The sequence below is a fragment of the Puma concolor genome, chromosome F2 (assembly GCF_028749965.1).
Source record: "Puma concolor isolate L17-30 chromosome F2, mPumCon1.1.hap2, whole genome shotgun sequence".
Lineage (NCBI taxonomy): Eukaryota > Metazoa > Chordata > Mammalia > Carnivora > Felidae > Puma > Puma concolor.
Window position 1 is genome coordinate 33,680,153 of NC_141684.1, and position 17,995 is coordinate 33,698,147.

At 34.6% G+C, this 17,995-nt stretch overlaps 1 protein-coding gene across 2 annotated transcripts in view; it reads left to right on the top strand.

The window, feature by feature from the left end:
- Window positions 1-17,995, top strand: part of LRP12 (LDL receptor related protein 12) — a 75,150-nt gene that overhangs the window by 47,356 nt on the left and 9,799 nt on the right. For both annotated transcript variants that reach the window (XM_025922705.2, XM_025922706.2), the window contains 2 exons: window positions 7,052-7,187; window positions 16,390-16,592. In XM_025922705.2, coding sequence (XP_025778490.1) covers window positions 7,052-7,187; window positions 16,390-16,592 — 339 coding nt within the window. The remainder of the gene's footprint in view (window positions 1-7,051; window positions 7,188-16,389; window positions 16,593-17,995) is intronic.

Sequence of the window (17,995 nt, forward strand, 5' to 3'; positions counted from 1 at the left end):
CCACAGGCCTGACCACACACTCCTCATTTTGATTGTATTTACAGGCCTTCAACTCATGAACCATAAACTTCTGACTTGCAGCAGGAATCTCATCTTCAGCCTTGTGCACCATAATTAACCTTTAAGTTTCAAACTGCTGCCCTTCTCCTAAATTAACTGGACCAGTAGGTATCTGGTTTGCATGCTAATCGTCTATCTACATATCCTAAGTTTCCATGTCCTGGTGCCTTGTACTGCTTTTGCACTGGCACACTCGTTTCCACGTATCCTGTGATTCCCTCGTCAGCTTTCCAGATCATTCTTTTCTCTCATCCCATGCGCCCATTTACTAGTCACCATTTGCTTACCACTTTTCTTATTTTGGAGATGGCATTTTTTCTTAAGTACATCTGTTTCCATTGGAATTAAATTCTTCTCAGTAGTGTTTTCAACATTTGGAATTGCTTTTGTATTATCAGACATAATGGAGCTAATCTTTATAAAATACTGTACTCTGAAAATGAGACAGCCAAATGATAGTGACCACCATTGACTATAAATGCTGTCTTTTGCTTATAAACAGAGTGAACCTGCTCTTGTTAGATAATGAAACTTCTGTAAAGTGAAATTTTACAGGTTGGAGGATTTGCTTGTTAGCTGATTTCTCTGCTTCACCAGTTTCTTTATTTGCATCACATCACTTCTTTTCATAGTAGCCTACCTTGGCTTGACTAGCGTCTACAGAATTGAGTCATTAAATTTTTCTAATTTGGAATGTGCTCTTTCTTTACTCTGGCTCTGCCTACTTCTGTTCTGTGAAGGAAATGCTGTGTTAATAGTCAAGTAAGCCCTCCCTGTTTTATACTTACGTAATGCAGGTTTTTTGTATGTGTGGGTCTTTGCGTCTGTTTAGTAACACTGTCCTCATGATACATTGTGTGAAATTACTTTAAAATGTATTGTATCACTTAGGACTACGCATGTTGTTTTGTATGTTCTCCTGGCTGTTTATATGTTTCTTGGATTATGAATAAGCATATCTCATTATTGCAACACTGCAGTTTCCATGAGACCATGAATTCTCCTCATGCTCTTTTGTGCCTTTCATATGTATTTTACCTACTTTGGTGGTCAGTGAGCACAGTTGATTTTTATTTGCTTTTCAGTTTCGTGATTTATTAAAACCAAAGGCACAAAGATTCCATGTCGCTTTTAGTCTCAACTACTTATCGTCCTAAAATGTCAACCTTTGTCAGTTTTGAAAAGAAACCCAGCTCTTCATCTGTAGAACAGGAAATTGTAGTTTTCATTGTCTTTTACAGGTAGTTCAGCTCTAATCATAAATTTCCTTGCCTGCTTCTTTTCTCCTCAGGCTTTAAAACCATGAAATCTCAAGTTGAAGGGCAGTTTATTTGACATTATTTTGAAATCATCCTATCCTCTCCTCTGCCATGTGTCCTGTAAAATAGAGGTTGTTTGAATACTTCCTATTTAAAGATGATAGCTATAGTACATTAATCTAGCTTAAAAACCATAATTCTTTGCTTTTCTTTGAGATTATTGGAATAGTATCAGGTTAAACATGAAGAAATCTTGAGTATTTTCTCAGTTTTGTCATTTTCTAAACTATACAGTAAGATCTTTGGATTTTAAGCCTGAAAACTAATATCAAAATCTTATTGAGAACTCCCATCAGAGAATCTCTGCCTATTCATTCCTTAATTTTCCCTTTCTTATTTGATAAGCAGTAAGATAACCTCTTCACTACATAATCTTCTGGAGAAGATGCTGTCCAAGTTGAAAGCTGCCATCCTTTGAATGAACATTTGGGACCTCTTTAACTTGGGAGTTTCTGTTTCCGCAGTTATGGGAAATTTATCAAAAGTAGAGAGAGTGGATTATCATCATCCAAAATACTTGAGTGCTTCTTTATATCTAAAAATACCGACCAGAGTAAATTAGATACACATGTTTTTTGTGGATGTTTATATTCTAAGAGAGTTGATACTGGTTATTAAGAGATCAATTAAGGAAGCAAAATGAACAGACTAAAACATAGTCATTTCTGCCATAATGCTACATATGTGTTCCTAGAAAATCTCACGTTCTTTAAAATTAAACATTAAACTAACAGGGCATGTGACAGAAGTAGTGTTGATACAGATCACTTACAACTATGTAGCTTTGCAAAGTATAGCCCTGATGAAATATCAATCCAAATGCTAACACAGTCAAATACCCCTGGCATTTATACCTAGAATCAGTCCAGACTTTGCAGTCATATCCTTTAGGCTTCCTACTTACTCCTTGAAGACATTTTCTTCTAACGGAGAACAACTTCATCAATAATAAGAATATAATTCAGAAATACCCTTCATTAAAACGTTTTGTTTCCGTAGCAGGAAAATGTCTTCATGTCCCCATTTGTACGAGCAACCTCCCAAGATAGATTAAAATAGAGGAAAGTCAAGCAGTTCTTTAAGCTTGTAAAGTAAGCACTTGGCAATAAAGGAAAGCCATTCTATAGAGTGTTTATATTTTTTCTTAAACTGTGAAAAACTCCTGCTTCTGATTACTTCAGATCATTAACATGCTGGAAATAAAATCTGTCACAACTTTGCATTATACTCACGAGATTCTTCTATCTACTAGTTACGTATAAACTATTCCTCACTGAAGAATCGGTCAGATTGGGGCTAAAATAATTATGTATAAGCAGTAGAGAACGAATGGGTAGAATAAACATGGGTTAAAGAAGGTCAGGTTTGGTATATCCCAGATTGGGAATGTAGTCAAAATCTGGAAAGATGAGCTTCAGACTAGCAGAAATATGTAAGCAGTGTGGTTCAAAACAAAATTAATTTCCTAAAGCATTATTTTGTGGGTATGTATCCTAACCTCATCCTTACCCCGGCTTCTGCCCATGTTAGATAACCAGTTAATTGCGGCATAATTTCTCATTCTTTCTAGAGCATAATGGTGCCAGTACATACTAAATGAATAATCTGTGTCTCTTTCCCACATAGTCTGAACACAGCCTTAGTAGCCATCTCAATACAGCATTCCAAGGCATTACTACCAACCAGTCTGACTTGGTAGATCATGTGCTGTTATTTATTGACAATTCACTGCAATCCAAGCACTGTGCTAAGTCCTTTACCATAATAGTTATATTTAGCCTTTGTAGCATTCTAGATGGTAGTAGTGTTTAAATCCTCATTTATAAGTGAGAGGATGGAGGCTTAAGTATTATGAAATTGATTTGTAACAATAAGTCACCCCAAAGCTTTTAATATAAGGATATAAAATTAACAACATCAATATAAATAAATTTAAGAAAAAATGATATTACAGTTGATGGTAGGTACTTGAGCTGAAGGGTTACGATGAATTAGAAATGGGAAATCATTAGAAGACCCTGAAATAATGAAAAAAAATAGAGGACTCACAGGAAGTCAGTTGGAAGATTGGGGTGGATGTTGGGAGATAAAGCAGGCCTAAGAGGTGATAAAGGCATTCTCAGAGTTTGACTTGGAAATCTCTAGTTTTAGTCAGTATTAGGCCTGACTTACTTCGTATGCTTGGAAATCCTTGAAGTCACCTGTAATACTAAAGTAAATTTCCTTTCTATTTGAATTAGATGAAGTGACTATTCCTTTAACCAGTTGATGCCTAAGAATAAAGATTAAGAATATAGGATAGAAAGAAAGATTTGTGAAATATACCATCCTGATCATGTTGAATTTGATGTTGGAATGTCCAGCGGGCATTTGACTAATGCAGAATCTCTGCGTTAGAGATTTTAAACCCATGAACTGTAGATAATAGCTGAAATTGTACGATGGAATGGGACCCTTCCCTAGAGAGTGAGGAGAGCAGAAGGCTTGGAATGAACTACCCACACCAGCATTCCAGGAGCTGGCTGAAGAAGGGGGCCTTGGACTAGAGAACTAACAGAACAGTCAGAGGGAGGAGGAGAGCCAGAGAGGCTGTGTCAGCAAGTCAAGGTAGTAGTGTATCAAGAAGAAACAAACCACTGTCATATACTCCAGAGAGATCAAGGAAGATGGGAATTGAGCATCCCTTCGATACGGCACTGATGTCTGTGATGGTTTTGCCAGCTGGCAAGATTTTCATGGAATTCAAATTGGAATCATATTTCAGTAGGTCAAAGAGAAATTAAAAAGTCAGAAAATACAGAAAAATGTATGAGTTCATCCTGATGAGCCATCAGAAGGGTAGTGGAAATATATCATCATGATGGGATATGGGGTTGGGCATGAGTTAGCGCTGAAATAGACCTTAGAGATATTCAAATAGCAACTTCTTATTTTAACACATAAAGAAATCAAGACCCAAAGAAGTTTAGTAGTTTACAGCATGACAAAACCAGTAAATGGCAGGTAGAACGGATAGCATATAGGTCTCATGAATCCAAATCTACCCAGATACATATGTAAATTCCTAGCCCAAAAGGGACAGAAAACTTTTTTAGTGGTTTCTAATGTTAATCTTACTGTTTTAACATTTGAATTTACTCTTTCTTAGAGAAAGGTATGTGCTATGGCTGTTCTAAATTATATTTATCTATATGCCCAGCGTACTGTACATGCAAAAAATGTGTTGATAAAAAACCACCAGCTGGATCTGAAACAAAATGCCAAACTCAGTCATGTTGCAAATGTGCAAAATTAAATCAAAATATGTATTCATAACCAATTAAGGGAGAAACATGATACTAGAGTTTTGTTTTTAAAGTACTTATTGAATTAGAAATGTAAAATACTGAATCTCAAAATAACCGTTCTTATGGGTGGTGTGTCTTATCTTCAGGCAGTCGTATGAAAATGAAGTATTTTTGAGCATCCATATCAGAACATAACATATTTCGTTTTTGGTATAAGAGCACCACCTATGGGTGTCTCAGTTATTCAGGGGGGAGAAATTTAAAACCAAACCTAATAAAATTCCAGCTTTTCACCAATAACTGGTCCATCCACTTACATAAAGGCTAACAATTGTCTACGTTGCCATAAATTATCCCTACCTGGTTTTTGCTTTGGCATACTACTCCGAAATGCTTTGGCAAGAGATAGTGAAGAAAGAAAAAGTTCTTATAAATTACTTTGGATGTCTTTTCTTTAATTATTGTGATAACTCATTAGAGCAAAGTTAAAAGCAAAACTCTGACTTCATGGTCAGTAAGCTCACATGCGGATAAATTTAATCATTTTCTAGAGTATCATTCATCAAAATTTTTAAAAAGTTTATAAGGGAAATTTTACTCAATGAAATTTAACAAAAAATATTGGAAGCTTTGACTGTGAATGGGCAATAAGATGTGTACTAGGCTCTTGATATATCCTTGTATTCTATGCTGTAAAGTTTTTTTTTTTTTTTAAGTGATTAAAAACAAGATCCTTTTGGTGCAGTGTTCCCTAATTCCAGGGTAGACCCATTTTAGGCATGAACATTTTTTTTCTTCACTAAAGTACATTTTAAAACCTAGATTTTTCTTCAGAGATTGGGTTATTCTATAGAAGTAAGGATTGAGTCTTTAAGCAATATAGCTTGCTTTATTTTGATCATTATAGATAAATTTTTTTTAATTGCATAATATACTTCTTGGCATTCTAACTTAAGTTGAATGGATATAACCTCTGCTATCAAAAAAATGACCATTTTTACAAATTATAATTGTAATAGGGATTCTTGCCTATCTACAAATTGGGTTAACTAATTTTTAAAAACAGCAGAACTCAAAAAGCATGAAAGTTCAGGCCACCTATTACACGAGGCACTTTGCTCACAAAGATTCATTTATTCGCTCAACAACTCTTTTAGCTAGGAATGACCACTAATTAGTATGAAAGGACAGTCCTCTCTTACCTTTTGGAAGATAGGCAGTACTATGCATATTCTGAGCTGTCATGGTTTTTTAGTTCAGCACATACTTTATTCTGAAAATTGCCTCCATTACTTCTAATAACTGTGTGTACCTCTGGCCGCTACTTTCCTCACTTCTAATTTGCGACTTCTTATGTATCTGATTTTAAAAATCAGATAATCTAATATATTGAAATTACATCAAATAAGAGGTTTTAGGGTTTTAAATCTTACTGAAAGCTTATACATTCATCATGTATTTTTTGTAGCCCAGTGGCTGTTTTTTAAATTGAGGGAGAATAAATTGTCACATTATCTGCTGACTTCTGGATAGGTAAAATGTGCACTGTGTCACTGTGAGAGTTCAAGATAATGCAAGAACATAGCAAGAACTACTACCAAAGTGTTGGTAGTAGTTTGAGTTTATTCTGTATTTCTTCACGATATTCAGATCTGATCACATACTGATATTTTAATCACTATTTCAAGCCTTTATTTTTCACATAATTTAGGAATCATTTATCACCCTGTAATAAAATTTAGAAATATTCATAGAATAAATTGAAGATTTCCTTTGCAGTAATTTTGAAGTATAGTGTTTTGCTGTCTTTATCCAGTCATCCACTAACTTCTTAATGACCCAGCATCTTACTGTTGTGTTTATATGTGCTTCCCCTTAATTATTTTGTCCAGAAGACTATTTATATACATACATATGTATATAATAGTTTTTTAATTTAAAGTATCCAGAAAATAAAATGGTACTTTTAAGGATCTAAACACAGTAGTTCAGCAAACATTGAACTTCATAGGTAGTTTATAAGAAAGAAAATGAATTTAAAAGGTGAGTTTTGAAAAAAGATAGATGGATCACTTGATTAGAATCCATGGCTAAAGCTCGTAATCCTGACTCTTAAACTGTTATTCAGAGATCTAATTTGAAAACTTCCATGCCTCCCCAAAATGTGTACTTAATTAGCATAAGATCCTTTGACTAAGGGGAAGAAAATAAAATATCTTATTAGAATAATAAAAACTCTTTAAGGTTGATAATACCATATTTTATTGTATATAATTTGATCTCTAAAGTGTTGTGGGTTTTTTTGTTTTTTAAATAAAGACTGATTTACTTAGTGCTCTGTTTTAAAGTATAAGAATTAGCTAAGATTGCTTTGGCTTCTTACAGCTTGTGGAGAGACTCCAGAACAAATTCGAGCACCAAGTGGTATAATCACAAGCCCAGGCTGGCCTTCTGAATATCCTGCCAAGATCAACTGCAGCTGGTTCATAAGGGCAAACCCAGGGGAAATCATTACTATAAGGTAATGCCGATACCTTTCTGTATTATGTATAATATTTTATTATATATATACTTATATATATATAATATAAACATACATGTTTAACATATATTTTATTATAAATATAAATATTACTGTATGTTCTGTATATAATATAAACATATATATGTTTAATATATAATATTTTATTATAAATATGATATTTTTATAGAATATAAATTCAGGTTCCAAGTATCATCCCTCAGCATGCAGTTATATTAAAAGACAATTTTCTAAAAATGTAATAAACTGTAGTTACCAGTACCATATTAAGAGTAGGAGTAATGGCCCATCCTTCCTGTACTGTATGGGTATATGTTTTGAATGTTTTCTGATGGTGGTAGTGGATTTCCACTGAGCCATCCATATTCTTGTAGGTCATTTTTTAACAAAAGGTGCACATTTGAGAAGTAGCTTATTAGGGTCAAGAGTGTAACCTTTAGCTATGGGACAAATAAACAAAACTCACTAATCCACTTGGACACCTAGCCCATAACCTTAGTCTCATTAGTAGAATCCTCTATCTTAATAAGCTAAAACATGATTGTAGTTTTTATCTGTATACATGTACGTATATAAAACTTGAAACAGGCTGATAATGGATAAACGTATCTAGGAAAATCTCCTTTTTTGTAACGTTGAAACAAAAGAACTTCTGTTAAGAATATAAAATGAAAGATACTCCTAGAAGAAACATAAGTTTCTAAGAATAAATATAAATAAGGAAGATTAAGATTCACTTTAGTAACATTTAAAATTGCATAGAAAAACCTTGAGGATAAGATACTAAGGAGAAAATATTCAGTGGAACTAGATAATGCTTGCTTAAGGAAGTTATATCAAGGCTATTAAAAAAAAAATGCCTGAAGAGGAGAAAAAGAAAAAAAATAGTGTGCTTAAAGAACTGTGGTTGGAAATGAAACACAAATAAGAAAGTCACGCCCACCACGGAGGCAGTGTCTGCAACAGCACAAAGGCCAGCATCCGTGTCTTCAATATTGTTTCATTAGGAACATTTTTATAGGCAAGAGTATGGAATTTTAGATTTAGAAGAGACCGTGCACATCATGGACTCAAATCCCTTCTTTACATTTTTTAAAACTAAGATTGTAAATTTAGCCTACTTTTGTGGGGGTTTTTGAAGTATAACTAACATACAATGGTATATTCGTTTCAGGTGTACAACATCCTGATTCAACAGTTCTCTACATTATTCAGTGCTGACCATGATAAAGTAGTCACCATCTGTCACCGTACAATGTTATTATAATATATTGACTACGTTCCCCACGCTCTATTTTTCATCTCGGCGACTGACTTATTTTATAATGGGAAGTTTGTACCTCTTCATCCCCTTTATCTGTTTCATCCAGCTTCCTTTTTTATATCCACTAACTAATGAGACACCCGCTGTCTCTTGAGAAACACAACTGTGTCCTATCCCCCTTTGTCTGTGGAAGCCGTAAAACAGGGGCCATCTGGTTTGCTTTCCATCTGGTCTCCTGCCCCAGGCCAACATCTTCTGGAACACCAGAGCTGAGCTTCTCTGGAAACCGTTCTGCTCTGTGAGAAGGGTGAATGTCTTGCTGGATGGATTGATAAGATGTGCTACTAAGGTTATCCTTCCGCAGCACTGCCCGAGCTGGAACCCAGACGATACACCTATTTTCTATTACTTATAATATGTTTACAAAGTAGCATTTTTACCATAGGAATTCCAAGTATAAGATTTCTTTCCACATAAAACTAGAGTTTTGGGAAATTTTTATCTTTTAACCTAAAAGTCCAACCCCAAAATTAAATTTGCCACCTACCAGCTCAGTTCCATAAAACTTGGCAATTCTTGCCAGCACGGAGGAGGCTGCATGGAACACTGCCACTTGGTTCTTTTTTTATTATTATTATTTGAGAGACACAGAGAGAGCTTGAGCAAGCAATGGAGAGGAGCAGAGGAAGAGAGAGAGACAATCTCAAGCTGACTCCACGCTTAGTGTGGAACTCAACACCGGGCTCAATTTCATGACCTTGGGACCATGGCCCAGGCCAAAACCAAGAGTCAGATGCTCAACTGACTGAGCCACCCAGGTGCCCCTGCCATTTGGTTCTGATCATGTGTTGGACCCTTTAGATTTTACAAAGATACACCAAAACCAAGCACAATGCTGAAATGCAGAACAAAATTAGAGATGGACCATACATCTAAAGGAAAATTTCCCAAATTCCAGACAAAGTTAGTGAATTTGGATTTACCCAGCCTAATGAGATCGGAAAGTGATTTTAGTAATTGTCGTAGTTCTTACTGAAATCATTGTCATGGTAACACCAAACTTGAGAAGGGTCGCATACATACAAAGACAACCAAGTTTCACTTGTGAATATTGGTGTAATCCTAAATTGTTCAAAAGAAATTTATACCATAATCAAATGCGGCTCATTTAGACATACAAGTCAGTCACTATTAGAAAATTTTAAATGAATTTACCATATTGACAAGTCAAAGAAAAAGTATATGATTATCTAGAATAGATGTTTTAAAGCATTTGATAAAAAGAAAACATTCATTCCTGAGTTTAAAATAAAATTAAAATCTAGATAAAGGAGGGAAACAAATTATAGACTATAAACAATATTTAGAGCTGTCCTTGTAAAAACTGGTTAGGGGCGCCTGGGTGACTCAGTTGGTTAAGCATCTGACTTGAGCTCAGGTCATGATTGCACAGTTTGTGAGTTCAAGCCCCACATCAGGTTCTGTGCTGGCAGTTCAGACCTTGGAGCAGGCTTCAGATTCTTTGTCTCCCTCTCTCTCTGTCCTCCCCCATTCACATTCTGATTCTCTATCAAAAATAAACAGACTTTAAAAAAAATTTTTAAAAACTGGTTAAAGATGGTAACGTAAAGGCATTTTTACCTTACTCCTCTCCCTTGAAACCTACCAAAATCAACAAAGGCCATCTTATCAAGAAGAGATAGAGGATTAGATTCTAATTGCTTGCTTGAAGCCAGGGACTGGAGTCAGGCTATTGTGCTCAAGAAAGAAGGCTGAAAAGAACTTCTACTAACCACTGCCTGAGTTTGTATGGGGCTGAGAACTTAAAGAAGTGGGAAGACATACCCTAACAAATAGGAATTTAACCAGGCCACCTAAAGACTCCGTGACAGGACCTATAATGCTGTGAACCACCATGTTAAGACTGTTCTGGAATGCAGACCCAGTTGGAAGTAACTATAAAACACAGGCTGTGGAAGAATATAGAGAGAGAATGGATTAAAAGGAGAGAGAGTGAACCAGAAAAGCGTCTAAAGAATAAGCCTTATTTCCAAAATGTATGGAAAATGTTAATACTGACAGAAACAGCCACAAAATCCAAACACAAATTTACTCCAGACGTAATACACTTACTATATCAGGTTTTTTTTGTTTGTTTGTTTATTTTATTTTAATTCCAACATAGTTAACATACAATGTTACATTAGTTTCACCCAGTGTTCATCACAACAAGTGCATCAGGGTTTTTTTTTTTCCTTAAATTTTTTATGCTGTGAACACTTTGGTAGTTAATGAAATCTATAGATCCTTTCCCAGAATGTTTTTAAACTCATAAATCATAATACACACCATTACAAAGGGAACCAATTATATTGAACAAAGCTATCTGATATTTTTTACAAATATGTAATATAGTAATACATGCTTATTTATTAACATATTAGTAAGTGATGGTTCTAACAACTACTGTAATTCCGAGGTGATTTTGAGTGTAAATAGTGATTCTAGGTATCTATTAAAACTGAAATGTAATGTGTAAATATCTGTGATTTCTGTTGGTAAGTGACAGGTACTGTAAATACTATAATGGTTTGTTTATATTCATAAGTGAAATTTCAAATTTCAGTTAGAGATTAGTGAAAATAAGGTTGTAAATTTTTCCACCAAATTTGACATTTTGAGAGGAGAATAGAAACACTGAATACTCTTACTTGGACTTTATTAGAACAAAAGTATGTTTTAGTATTTGAATTACAACATCAAAAGATAACTCCTGAAACAATAGAAAGCAGTCTTGAGTAAAAGTAAAAGAAACTTTAAAAAAAAAAAACCCAAAACCTACGAATACAAAAGAAGAAAGGAGGAAAATTAGAACTCTGATAGAAAGGCCATTCAGGAAAAAGCTCATTTAACCTTTAAAAGACAGACCATCTGATTGGGTTTATTGGTTTGTTGATTGGTATAATCCCCCTATAAAGGGCTTCTAAGAACATACTAAAACAAAACTAACACAGAAAGTTTAAAAAGGGGGGTGGGGATAAAAAAAGATAAACTTCAGAAATACTGAGAAAGAGAAAGCTAGTGTAGGAAGATTAACATTAGATATAATTGAGCTTAAAACACAAAATATTAGTAACAAATGGAATAAGCCACTAGGAAGATATAATCTTGGTAAACTTTGTATACCTCCTAACACAGTCTAAAATACAGGCAAAGTAGCAAAATATGGGGAATTATCAAGCAAGTTTGACTAAGCCAGTTAGTGGAAGTTTATAAACATACCTTTAATTAGAATTTAATAGATTAAACAGAAAAAAAATTAGTAAAGATAGAAGATTTGATAAACAAAATTAACAAGCTTAATCCAGTAGGAACATGTATTATATATGTGTATATTATACTTATTTCAATGAATAGAGAATATATATATTCTTTTCAAAGACATATGGAACATTTATAAGAAATTGATAATGTATTAAACCACAAAAGAACTCTGAATTCCATTTTTTAAGACTTTACATCATTCAGAATGTGTTCTCTAACCACAATGTAATTAAATTAGAAACCACAATAAAAAAGCCATATGTTTGGAAACATATTCCTAAATAACTCCTGCATTAATGCTGGAAATCACAGTGGTACTGTACTCATAAAATATTTTGAAAATAACCATAATAAAAGTATTATATATTAAAACTGTTGGAACACATTGGTAGAGTACCTAGTGAAAAATTTACAGCCTTTAATGCATTGAAATAAGTAGGATATGAAATAAATGAGCTCCCCATTTACTCAGGAGTTTAGAAGGAAAATTACAGGTGAAATCTTAAGTAGAAAAAATAATATGATCAGAAAAAAATTGAATTAACAATAAGATTCAATAAAACAAAAAACAGGCTTTCTGAAAACTTGGGGAAAATAGACAAATCTGAAAGCAAGACTGAGGAAAAAAAGGAAAAGGTACTAATAAAAGTGAGCAAAAGTGTCTATAACTACAAATACAATAATAGAGATTTAAAAAAAATTTTTTTTAACGTTTATTTATTTTTGAGACAGAGACAGAGCATGAATGGGGGAGGGTCAGAGAGAGAGGGAGACACAGAATCCGAAACAGGCTCCAGGCTCTGAGCAGTCAGCACAGAGCCTGACGCGGGGCTTGAACTCACGGACCACGAGATCATGACCTGAGCTGAAGTTGGACGCTTAACCAACTGAGCCACCCAGGCGCCCCTTCTTTTTTTTTTTTTTTTTTTTTAATTTTTTGAGATTTTAAAAGTCATACGGGAATATTACAAGTAGTTTGTGGTAACATTATTATACAATTAGATGAATCGGACCATTTTCTGGAAAATGTATATTACCAAAATTGGTTCAACAAGAATTAGAAAGCTAATTAAATCAATATTCGCTAAAGAAATTGGATCAATGTTCAGAATAGGATTCTAAACCTGAGTAATTTTACAGGCAGGTGTTACTAAATGAATAGATAAGGAAATCCTTAACCTGATGAAAGGTATCTGTTAAAAAAATTTTAAATCAAACTTAATATTGAAGTTAATTTTAGTGCCAAGGGCCAGGATGATGACGCATGTTTTCACTGCTTGTACCAGAACCCTCAGAAAATGCAACAAGACGATAAATAGAATTAGTAATACAAAAAATGGGAAGGAAGAGATGAGTCTCTCCTTTTTTTTCCAGTACTGTGCTATCTCCACAGAAAATCTAAGCAAATATAAAGACCACGGACATGAAATTTGTTTAATGTAAGAAAGTACGATTTACAGCTTTGTACCAATAAATTTTACTGTCAAGATAAAATGGTAATTTCTACAAAAATTTAAATGATCAAAGTGACTCAATACCAGTTTAGAAAAAGCTGATTAAACCAAAAAACGAAGAAATTAAAATTTTCAACTCTAGATCTATACTTGAAATAGGCACATGGCCCAGGTATGTGAACAGTCTTTGTTATATAAACTACTGTGAAGCATTAAAAAAAAGAAAACCGAAAAACTAATTTTGCTTTTAAATGTATCTTTTAAATTCTAAATGAAATATTAGCAAAACTAATCCAATAGCGTATGCATGAATAGATATTTCTTTTGTTCTGGACAAGGATCCTGCTTTCCTCAATCTTAAACATTTTAATGGATAAAAACATACTAAGGGATTCCTTAGCTTGAATCTGACTAGCCCTCCCATGAACAGTTATCAACTTTGGATAAAAGTTTTTTAAAAACTACTCAAAGGCACTGGAGAGTAATCAGAAGCTGGAGGAAACTGAAGGGGATTAAACTCTTAAAAGAAGGGATCCACACTGGTGAGATATGTTTGCTTCCTGTCTGTTCCCTAATCCGTGCAGAATGTAGTAACTAGAACTCAAGCAGACTGCCACAGTCTTGTCAGCTTATGGTTGTATCACAGGGTGGAGTTGAGGCTGTCAGAGTAGCTGGAAATTGAAAAGGCAAATCCAAAAAGGAGAGAGCTCCAATGTAGGAAGTCCTTACATCTACATATAAATTCTTCTCAAATTCCTTGCTGTTTTCTGAACTGTGCATGCTTAAGAGACTCCCAGGAGCCTTGTAGAAAGCTACGCAAGCATTTCAGTGCCTGTGTGGTGTAGCTGAGACAGAGTTTGGAGTCTGAAACTTGCTGAGTTTGACGAGCTTGTTAAATACCTTGGGATTTCATTGAAACCACAGAAATGTCATAGGTAAAGACAATGTCCTAAAATAAAGAGTTCACCTAAGACTAAGTAAGGGCAAAGCAGAGCCAAGCCTCCCTCCCACAAGTGCAGGATGACCAGACCAGGATGTTCCATGCATGATAGAAGAAAATAAGTGTAAGAATCTTGACCTGCCTCTGAGAACACACAAAAATTAATTCAAGATAAATCCTAGATGTGAATGTAAAAACTAAAACTCATATAAAACATTAGGAGAAAACATTGTTGAATATCTTGGGGTAGGCAAAGATATTTTAGAGAAGACACTAAAAGCACTGAACATAAAAGGAAAAATAGGCTTCATCAAAACTAAAAATCTCTGCTCAGGGAGCTTGGGTAGCTCAGTTGGTTGAGAGTCCAACTCTTGATTTTGGCTCAGGTCATGATCCCAGAATCATGGGATTGAGCCCCCTGTGGGGCTCCGCACTGAGCATGGAGCCTTGCTTAACAGTGTCTCTCTCTTTCTCTCTCCCCTCTTTCTCTCCCTCTGCCCCTCTCCCTGCTCATGCTCTCTCTCTCTCAAACTCAAAACAACTTTAAAAATTAAAAAAAAAAAAAAACACCCTCTGATCATTAAAAGATACAATGAAAAGGCAATTTATATAGACTAGAAGAAAATTATCAATACACATATCTAACAAAGAACTTGAATCCAGAATATAAAATTAATTTTTATAACTCAAGACAACACAATTTTTTTAAATGGGCAAAAGACTTGAACAGACACTTCACAGAAGATGTAAGAACAGCCAATAAGCACATGAAAAGATGTTCAACATCATTAGTCTTCAGAGAAGTGCACATAAAACCACAATGAGAGATGTCAGTTCATGCCAACTAATGACTGAAGTTAACAGGAGTTACCTCACCAGCTATTTATTGAGAGAATGCACGTGTGGATATCAGTACATACGACTTGTGTTACAGACATGCCCCCAAATAGGGACGTGTTTGTTCAACGTAAAGAATTTTTAAATGAATAAGAAAAACTTCTGATGGGTAAAGGATGATATAGCAAGGCAATTCATAGGAAAAGAAATAGTAAACTAGAAAAAGTGTTTCCATCTCGGTACATAAGGAAATATAAAATGGAACAGTGATAAATATTTTATCATTAATATAAGGTACTTTCACATACATTCAGTGGGAGTGAGTTGGTATAAATATTCCTGTCAGTGTCTATCAAATTTAAGGTGGAATTTTGTGTTTTGACCTAGCAATTCTACCTCTAGAAAAATTTGCCCTAGAGAAATATTTGCTCGTGTAGAGATACATGTATAAGGGTTCTTTAAAGCATTGTTCATAATAATGAGAAATTAGAAACAATCAAATTATCTGTCAGCCTTTGTTGTAGTTACTCAATACTTAAAGAGGAAATATCTTCATGTAATAATCCTTGGATAATTAACTTCTTTATCACTTGGATTAAGGCAGAGGCAAGAAGGTAAAGTCAGATACTCCCTTTTTGGTGGAGACATGTTATTGGAAAATAATATTTTAGTTTCTCTTTTTTCATAGCAGTAGCTAATTTTGTGTGTACCTTTTGATACCTTTTAATGCATGCCCATATTTTGTGAACTACAAGACAGTGTTTGACTATAATGTAACTTATGTTAAAAAAGAAGTCTTTCCAAACTTAGGGGTTTTTCACTGATAAAGATTTTTTGTTTGTTCACTTTTAACTTTTTTACTTTGCTCAGATTTATGTTATTTTATCTCCTGAAAGTGTAAGCTATAAGCTTCTCACTAAGCAAGCAGACGAACCAGTCTAAGAGGAGGCTGACTTTCTCTTTTTCACTTTAGCTTATCAGATTAGGTGTGGTGTTTCTGGTTCAAATACAGAATAATTTAGGATATTCTGAATTAGAAGTGGTCCTTCCTAAACACACACAAAGAAGAAAAAGGAACAAGGTGCCAACTATTACCTACGTTTTTTTAGCATTATTTTGGAATCTGGTATTTTTTATGAAGAAGTATTGTTCAGGAATCTGAGAAAGAGATACAAATGTTAGGAACATAGAAACAGTATTATTATTTGCTGATGATATGGCTGTATGCCTGGAAAACCCAGGAGAATCAATGAATATTGAATGAAGGCTTATGATAAAGTCCTCAGTTATTAAGTATTATTAAGTGAAATTTTTCCCCCAAATTACCCTTATTAATAGCCTTTTCTGACTTTTTACTTGTAGCTTTCAGGATTTTGATATTCAAGGGTCCAGAAGATGCAGTTTGGACTGGTTGACGATAGAAACATACAAGAATATCGAAAGTTACAGAGCCTGTGGTTCGACAGTTCCACCACCATATATTTCTTCACAAGACCACGTCTGGATCAGGTTCCATTCCGATGACAGTATTTCTAGAAAGGGTTTCAGACTGGCATATTTTTCAGGTGTGTTTTTAAAAAAAAAAAGAAGAAAGATAATGAACAGAATTCTGTAGTGTTAAGTACCAAGTCACTTTGGGGCTAGTCTTCTAAACAATATCTGTCTAATTGTGACTAGACCTTAAGAAGCTTGAGATTGAAGGGGCGCCTGGGTACCTCAGTCGGTTAAGCATCCGACTTCGGCTCAAGTCATGATCTTGCGGTTTATGAGTTCGAGCCCCATGTCAGGCTCTATACTGACAGCTCAGGCCTGGAGCCTCCTTCAGATTCTGTGTCTCCCTCTGTCTCTGCCCCTCCCCTGCTCACACTCTGTATCTGTCTCTCTCTCTCTGTCTCTCTCTCTCTCAAAAATAAACATTAAAAAAAAAAAAAAGGGTTGAGATTGAAGAAGGTTCAGGTGCCCTAAAGCACAGCACGGTTTCATAAAGGTGTTTTGTATATTCTAATGAACTGATTAATTTTATAAACTAAGGTCAATTTTGTTTTCAAATTTTAAATACATCAATTACTTTAATTAATTACTTTAATTAAATACTTAATTTTAAAATTAAGTCTTTTTGGGGTGTCTGGGTGGCTCAGTTGGTTAAGCATCCGACTTCAGCTCAGGTCATGATCTCACAGTTCATCAGTCAGAGCCCCGCATTGAATTCTGTGCTGTCAGCACAGAGCCTGGAACCTGCTTCAGATTCTGTGTCTCCCTCTCTCTCTGCCCCTCGCCAGCGCACACGCTCTCTCTCTCTCTCTCTCTCTCTCTCTCTTTCTTTCTCTCAAAAATAAACACTAAAAAAATTTAAGTAAGTCTTTTTTTCCCTCAAGTGTTTACTGACATCCTGAAAGTTACTTCAGAATATGTTTTTGTGTGTCTGAATTACCATGGTCTTCACAGCTTCGCAAAAAAGACCACTCTGTTCCACCTTCCTAGTTTGTAGTATCAAATCTTCTTTCACTTCTTTAAGTTATATCTGCTTTTTTGCTGAAAACCATTTTGTATCTTCTAAAATTTGTACTTGTCCTTTAGCTTTTTTTTCTTAAAAACACAGTCTTTGTAATACTTATTTAGCTTTCGAAGCACATTTTCTGTCACCTGCATACCAATAAATAAGAAGTTAATGGAGATGTATTATCCCAAACACTGTCAGTTTGGGGAACTGTCAGGAGCTAATGTTTGATTTTCTTTCCATGCCTCACTATTGGTGTATATTTAGCATTGTACACTACAATAATTGGAATTCTGTAGGTATTTCAGGTTTTTTCCTCTCTCCTTGCCCCTGCTAATTTGATGAATGAATTTATAACATAACTCAAATTCATGCAGTTGTGTAAAACAATAGAAATATAAAGTGGCAGTGTTGTGTTATGGTCACATGAATCATTATGAACCGTGTATAAAGTTAATCTTACAATAATCT